Source organism: Cucurbita moschata, unplaced genomic scaffold (assembly GCF_002738365.1).
Source record: "Cucurbita moschata cultivar Rifu unplaced genomic scaffold, Cmos_1.0 Cmo_Scf00028, whole genome shotgun sequence".
Classification (NCBI taxonomy): domain Eukaryota; kingdom Viridiplantae; phylum Streptophyta; class Magnoliopsida; order Cucurbitales; family Cucurbitaceae; genus Cucurbita; species Cucurbita moschata.
In genome coordinates, this window is record NW_019268544.1 from 3,137,050 (window position 1) to 3,145,106 (window position 8,057).

General features: G+C 39.2%; 2 protein-coding genes across 2 annotated transcripts in view; one reads left to right on the forward strand and one right to left on the reverse strand.

The window, feature by feature from the left end:
- Window positions 1-395: 395 nt before the first annotated feature.
- On the forward strand, window positions 396-2,562 carry LOC111463145 (probable leucine-rich repeat receptor-like protein kinase At1g35710). Its single transcript, XM_023106978.1, has one exon. It carries the CDS (start codon window positions 508-510, stop codon window positions 2,419-2,421), a length of 1,914 nt encoding a protein of 637 aa, XP_022962746.1. The 5' UTR covers window positions 396-507; the 3' UTR covers window positions 2,422-2,562.
- A 2,424-nt stretch (window positions 2,563-4,986) lies between these two features.
- The window catches only part of LOC111463574 (zinc finger CCCH domain-containing protein 6-like), a 4,224-nt gene continuing 1,153 nt past the window's right edge, over window positions 4,987-8,057 (reverse strand). Inside the window, exons 2-4 of the mRNA XM_023107568.1 lie at window positions 6,544-6,744; window positions 6,291-6,415; window positions 4,987-6,197 (exon numbers count right to left, since the gene is read on the reverse strand). Coding sequence (XP_022963336.1) covers window positions 5,129-6,197; window positions 6,291-6,415; window positions 6,544-6,744 — 1,395 coding nt within the window. The 3' untranslated portion in view covers window positions 4,987-5,128. The remainder of the gene's footprint in view (window positions 6,198-6,290; window positions 6,416-6,543; window positions 6,745-8,057) is intronic.

Genomic DNA, 8,057 nt, shown 5'->3' on the forward strand with positions numbered 1-8,057 from the left:
CAAAAGATAAGACTAGCACAATAAATGTCTTTACGGGATTAATGTGTTTGAGACTGGGTCAAGGATCCTTGTCTCCTAAATTGGGATGGAGTTATGCAAATGAATGGTGAGCCTGAATTTCTACTCATAGGAGCCTGGATTGGCGACGACATGAGTTGGTTGGATCAAGAGAAGGTGCGTGTAAACTACGCACCAACTCTCTCTTATCTATTAGCCTAAACGTCTCGTACTACGACACTAAAGATCCATCCTACAACACAAAACCATTTATGATTCCATGTTCATGAGTTGGGTTCATATCTATTTATGTGAGTCCCAAGAAGTTGGTGAAAGCACACACATTTATTTCACTTCTCCACTAAATACACCCACTACATTCCATGCCTCAATCCGTGCAGCACGCTACCAAACCACTCCTTAAAATAAACATAACTCCATATCCATTACCTGCAACTTTCTCTATAAAGCTCTTCCCCTGCAACGGCTTCAATCCCATTAACAGCAACAATGGCCTTCTCTCTCCGCTTCTTCTTCCTCTTCCTAGCTGCATCTCTCTTCCTTCCCCCCTCTGATTCATGCCACCCCACCGACAAAGAAGCCCTTCTCCACTTCAAACTAAAAATCACCTCCGACCCTTCTCACCTCCTCCTTTCATGGAACTCTGCCACCGACTGCTGCTCCTCCTGGGACGGCGTCGCCTGCGATTCCTACGGCAGAGTCACCAACCTCACCCGTCCCGGGATTGTCTCCGGCATCGACTTCATCGCCGACACTTACATGTCTGGATCTCTCTCCCCTTTTCTTGGAAACTTGTCGTCTCTTCAATTTCTCGACCTCAGCAATCTCAAAGACGTTAGCGGTCGAATTCCTTTCGAGTTTGGTAAGCTATCACGACTCACCCATTTGTTCCTCGATTCAAATAAGCTCATGGGTTCGATTCCTAGAAGCTTTGGGTGTCTTTTTCGATTGGAAAAACTTTATCTTGGCAACAATCAGCTCTCTGGAATCATCCCATCTTCCATTTTTGAGCATTTTAAGTGCCTTTCTGAATTGGGTCTGTCCGGAAATAGACTTTCGGGGCCGATTCCTAGCTCAATTGGGAAGTTAATTCAGCTCAAAAATCTTGATTTTCATGCTAACAATTTCTCCGGTAGCATTCCTAGGAGTATTGGGAAGCTTACGAATCTCAGATATCTCGATTTCTCTGAAAATGAGCTAACAGGGAGGATTCCGACATCGATCGGTGGACTGTCGGAATTGGTTTTGCTGTATCTTAATCAGAACAAGATTTCCGGGAGCATTCCCTCTTCCGTGTCCGGACTTAGTTCCCTAATATTCTGCCGGCTGTCGGAAAACCAGCTGAGTGGTCGGTTACCGGCGTCTGTCGGTAAGCTTGCAAAGATCCAACGGCTGATTCTTGAGAACAACAAGCTTTCTGGGAAATTGCCGTCGTCTATTGGCCGTTTAACTACTTTAACTGATTTGTTCTTCGCTAACAATCGTTTTACCGGCAAGATTCCCAAGACTTTTGGAAATTTGGAAAACCTCCAAACTCTGGATTTGTCGAGGAATTCGCTTTCCGGTGGAATTCCTCATCAGTTATCAAAATTACAGAGATTACAGAGCTTGGATCTTTCGTTTAATCCACTTGGGTTGCGATCGATTCCGAATTGGTTTGTAAAAATGAAGCTTTTTAGGCTACTTTTGGCCAAAACTGGGATTGAAGGGGCGTTTCCCAAATGGTTGTCTTCATCTTCTATATCAGTTCTTGATTTGTCGGCCAATCGATTAACAGGGCCGTTGCCACATTGGCTTGGGAACATGACCAATCTTTCATTCCTTAACCTGTCGAAGAACGGATTTCATTCGACAATTCCAGCTGAATTCAAGAACCTTTTACTGTTAATGGATCTTGATCTTCATTCCAACCACTTCACAGGGTGCCTTGACAACATATTTTCAAAAGGAGTTCAAGACCCACTTGGCCATTTCAACTCAATTGATGTTTCTCACAATCATTTCAGTAGTTGTATTGATGAGAATGTCGGAAACAGAGCAGCAATGTCTTCGATCAAGTCACTTGTTTTATCCGACAACGAATTGGAAGGGGAAATTCCCAAGTCGTTGTCGGAACTTAGTGAGTTACATGTACTGGACGCAGCTAGAAACAAGCTTTCCGGTGAAATTCCGGCGGAGCTTGGAAATGCGACGGAATTGACCACGATTTTTCTTTCAAAGAACAAGCTGTGTGGGCGGATTCCAGCAGAGGTGTTGAATTTGCAGAAGCTTTGGAAGTTCGACGTGTCGGAAAACAGACTTTGTGGGAAAATTCCGCCGCATAAAACCCATTTCCCGGCATCTGCGTTCAAGCATAACCGTGGACTCTGTGGAGCTCCTCTTCCTCCCTGCAAGCATTCTTAATGATGTTCTCTTTGGTTTAGATTATGTAACGAACTTGATTTATTCTTTTGTTCTTTGATTTGTTCTTTAATCTGTTGTTAATGATTGTGATGAATAAAAATCATGAACAGAGGTAGAGAGGATGAGAGGGATTTTGTTCAACAGCTACTTGTTCAGTGATCCATTACCATGACAGTTACCGTTATTTTGGCGGTAAAATCAAGACAAAGAAGGCACTAATTTCGGCCCCATCAAATATTTAAGATTCCATTTTGGTTGAAAATGACACAAGAAAAAGGACACCCACTTTTTCAATTCATTAAATCTCAACGGCTACTTCTGTCCCTGTTCCTGTCTCGTCGTCTTCTAATTCCTTCGACGCTATTCAATCTAATTAAGAATTACAGTCCGAGCTGGATTTCATTATTTAAATTTGTCGTTTTGTTTTGAAACTTTTCTACTCGTTCTTCGGTGTCGTGTGGTAGTTGAAACGGAAAAACTCAGCAGTTTATTATTCAAATTAGCCCTTTTCCGTTTTCCCCTCTGCCGCCGCCGCCGCCCACCCTTTCCACCACCACCGCCATTGCCCCCTCCCCCACCCCCGTTTCCACGTTTTCCTCCACCGGTCCTCTCCGCCGCCCCGTCTGATTGTCTCGCCACCAAGCATAAGCCTACGTTTAATCTAATGATCTATGTCATCACTAACCGTTGTTTTCTTCCGCTTACACCTAACTGCTGATGATTACTGGGAGAGTCGATGATTGTTGGGAGAAGAGTCACACGTCCTTTCCCTGCACTATACGTGTTTCTGTGAGTCTTAGTGTAACGGGTTTGTCTGAAAATATACATATCCGTATTTTTCCGTCGCGTCGTACATTTCGTGTCATTACCCTTCGTCCCCCTTCGACTTGTCTAGATGTGATCCAAGTGGGTTCAAGTGCTTGGATAGCGTATCTTTCGAAGCAAATACGATTGCCTCGATAAGACATCCTTTCATTTTTTTTTTATGGAATATATCTTAGATATTATATCTTAATATTCTTTCGTTTATAATTTGACTTATAGTATATTTTATTTTATTCTCAATATTTAATTAGTTTATATTTTCCTTATTTGTAAGTATTAGTGGTTAGCTTGTATCGCTTAGGAATATCAATGAGAATACATACCTTCGATTTCAATTTTATTTATATTTTTCATTTTTAACATGGTATCAAAGTACTGATCTTAGTATTCTTAAATATCAAAATTTTCTTTTGAGTTAGTGTTCGGTATCCGAGCCAAAGCCAAACCCTAACTCAATTAGGGAAGCCTTTACAGCCGCAGTTCATCAACTAACTCAATCAGTGAACCCTTTACAGCCGCCAATCATCCAATAATACGTTATAAGCATCTTCGAATTGCTCACCAAGCTCATAGGTGGCATATTCAAGATGTTCGTATTTTCTTTTTATTCGTATCTTCATACTCAAGATGTTCGTATATTCAAGTTCAAATTTCTCGCCAAGCTCAAAGATGCTCAAAGGAGTCTCACAACCTCTCAAGTGATCAAGAGCACCGATCTTGGTGTTATTATCCAACTTTAACATTTTGGATGTTTATTTAACACATCTTTATTATATTCATCACTCTGATCAACCAAGGTATTCTTTTTAAATGGGAAGACAAAAGTGTTATTAACCTACGATCTCTTCTCAAAGACAAGTTGAGTGTTATTGACCTACACTCTCTTCTAAAAAAACAACTTAGGGTGTTATTGACCTACACTCGTAAAGAAAACTTGGGTGTTATTGACTTACACTCGTAAAGACAAGTTGATTGTGATTGACATGCGCCCTCCAATTTGAGGGGGAGTGTTGAGATATAATATTTAGAGAATATATTATTTATAGAATATATCTTACATATTATATCTTAATATTCTTTCTATATTTTATTTTATTTTCAATATTTAATTAGTTTATATTTTCCTAGTTGTGAGATAGGTATCCTGTATGAATATCAATGAGAATACACACTCTCGATTTCGATTTCAATTTGATTTCTATTTCTCATTTTTAACATTACGAAATTTGATTCTTTTCGAGTATTGGCAAATGAAAGAGTTGATCGTCAAAAATACCATATTCATTTGTGCGAGGACTTTAACGAAGAGAACCCCACAACCCCTTTCTCACTAATCCATCCAAATTTTTCTTAAAAATTCAAACTTGTATGATTCAATCATTCATCATCTCCCCCACTATCTTTGTACTCTCTCCCTTACAATCAGCAGCCTACCAAACCCCAAAGGCTACAAACTCTCCCCATAACATTAATATTATTATTAAAAGGTGGGGCACCACCACATTCTCCACAATTATAAAGGGGTGGAAAGTGCTTTACACATGACAAAAAGATTCGTTCAAAGTGGGTTAAGCTTGTGTTTCTCAGTTTCTCTCTTGTTCACAGTGTTTATATTATGAACAAAATTACAAGAAGTTCATAAATTTTCATCCTAAATGCAATCTTGCACTACAAAAATAATACACACATGGCTTATGAAAACTGCTATTATAAATTTTTTATAGCGTTTTTCGTACGTCGTGACAGCCCAATAAGTATCGATTAATTCAGAAACAGCCTATCATCATGGTTAAAACAGATCATTTAAGGCAACCCCAGTAATATTTTTCATTGAAATTCAAACCCATTTCCCTCATTTTTAACACAAGATTTCCCTGTAAGTTCATCCCCACAATTTCATTCTCTTGCTGCTTTGAGTCTCCAATACGTTATTAATGCGCCAGGGATTTGACATGTCATGTTTGAATTGGCAATCATTGCCATTTCGACATCCTTTAGGGGTATTGAAGTAAATGCAGTTTTTCTTATTCTTGGCTTTCAAATTCCCTGCTTTCATCTCATGAACCATGTTTGGATATTGTTGGTTGTGATTATTACCATTTAGTTCAAATTTCTGTTCCTTTCCATCCTTCTTCTGCTCTCCATGTTGTCTTACTAGGTTCTTATAGTAATTAAGATCCTTCAATTGCTGCACTTCTGTTCTCACCAAACTTACTGGTGCCATGTTCACTTGGCCAGGAGCTGCACCTGTGTTAGAGTAGTTCCTAGCATTCGGTATGGTAGTTTTTACTGTTTGGGGTTCGGTCCGGCCACGGACTGGCATGGAGGCTGGCTTTACACCAGACGCTACAATGTTACTCACCTGAGGAAGACTGGTTACTGAGGAAGGAACTCCAACCGAGCCATGGGGTAAGCTTTGATTCGGGAGCTTCTGTATCGTATCGGATTTTGGTACAGGCAGGGAATTCGATGCAGTAACTGGCTTTGACAAAGATATTGGTGCAGCAATTGCAGCAGAGGGTGGACTTCCATAGGCTGCTTCATATAGAGGAAGAATATTTGTCAAATTCTGAATCATTGTTGTGTCATTGAAGATCTTAATAAGCAAATTGGTGTCGATCATGCTTCCTTGCTCCATGCTTTTCATTAGAACAGCTAATGCAGCAGAGGCTGCAGCGGCTACGTCCACACCAACATCAGGTAGCTTTTCAGTATGCATTTCCCCTGATGCTGCTGCTGCTGCTGATGTTTCAATGGAACGTTTAGAGACTGCAGGTTCCAACTGAATGTTGGAAGACATCATCCGAAACGATTTCGTAGCGGAGTTACTCACAGCAGCTGAATCTGCTTCCATTACTTCACATTCTTCTTCTTCAATGGGAATAATAGGCACAAGAGGAGTGACACTATCATTGTATCGTTCATTTTTTATCTCGGTAGATACGGTTGCACTATACAGAAGAAGAAAACAACACAGATGAAATTATTGGACAATTCGAAACAAAAAAATATTAAACTTCCAGATATCACGATTTTGTAATTACCCTGGAGGAATATCAGAAGCACGAGGGTAAACCGCCTCGAGTAATCTCATCTCCCTGAAATTTTGAGATTCCAATTCTTTACTTTCTTCTCCTGCTGCCACACACCAGTGGCAACTCATAGCAAACTGTTCAGAGAGAAATGGCATTGCAATTGGACATATCAGAAAAGGATACAAAAAGGACACACGACACATCATGTAACCCACTAGAGCTAATTGACAATAGGCGAGGAAGAGTATCTAATAATGCTAACCTTGGGAGGGCAATTCCATTTAATCAAAGGGATGGAGGACACATCTGCTAATTGGTTCTTCAAACGAGTAACATTGAACCCAGGAGGACAACCATTAGATTCATAAGTATAAGGAGGCAACCTTCTGGAGGTTTTAGCTTGAAGATGATTGGAAGATTGGCCAACTTTAGAAGGACAGTCCTCTGATGAGAACAACTTCACCTATTTAAAGAAAAGCAATCGTAATTATTCACCTTAATTTGGTTCACGGTATATAAATTTACATGAGTTCAATAGCCTGAAGGACAAGAAGAAAGCCACCAAAGATATAGGTTCTTCCAACCTCACTGGAAGGTAAAACAAAGAAAACGCTTAAAACTTTCGAATACAAACATCTGTTCAATTTCTCCTCACACGTAGAGAAGTTGCCTCCCATCAAGGGACACACATACAAAAAGCGAGTACCCAGATGTATTCTCAGTAAGACAACATGAAGTGACCCAGAACAAGACATTTTCAGGAAAAGGAATAATATGTTCATACAATGTGGAAAATGGGCATTTAGCCAAAGTGGGAATTTCAGGAGATGCCCATACAACAGTTATGGGGAAAAAAGACAGATTAGGACAAAGGAACATTATCTGAAAAGATTTCAAACATACAGGGAAGCAGGAAGACCATCATCAATTTCAAAATGCAATTCTAAGCAGGATAAACATACCATGAGTACATAGAGATATGATCAACTACAGATTCTGTACTGTTTCAGAATTTCAGTTATACAATAAACTGTTTGGTTTATACATCTAATTTGGAAATTGAAGAAATAATATAATACCCAGGAGTGCAATCTACGAAGAGAAAAAAGCTTGATTCTAAGAAAGGGCTAAAACTGTTCTTGATATTTACACACAATCAAAATAGTTTCGTCCATCAACGTTCTTGAAGTTGTATTAAATAGCTCGTATTATCTTATCGCCAAAAGAACAAATTCATATCATCCAAGGGATTAGAGATAAAAACTTCACATTTAATTATAGATCAAAGAGTGGGCGAATAAAATTGCATGACGTGGCTAATACCATTCTATATAAAATGGTTTGGTCAAACTAATCTTTTTTCTTTTGGAGTAATTCAAAAATCAAAATGTTTTTTATTTCAGCATTGCAAATAGAAAGATTATTTCACGAGTCCACGTCTAATCTGGCTCGAGATCAATCACTTTTGGATCTTTTAGATCGGGAAGTTTTCTGAATACTGAAACTCTGGTTGTAGATCAGAGCTGTTTATATTTCTTAAACCATATCTTACAGAGCTTTTATAATTTCTTGCTGTGAATTGAAATATTGGTTTTTCAAAGGCAATGAACGTCACTCGGATCGTTCAGATTGGACTGCCGTTGATTAAATTCCGTATTATGATGCAATCCTGTTTTTTATTTCTTTCCGCCAAATGATTGCTCGCCGGGGGGAAATTAATGCATTTGTTCACAATCCGAGCGATACTTGTTTTTTTTTTTTTTTTTTTTTTTTTTT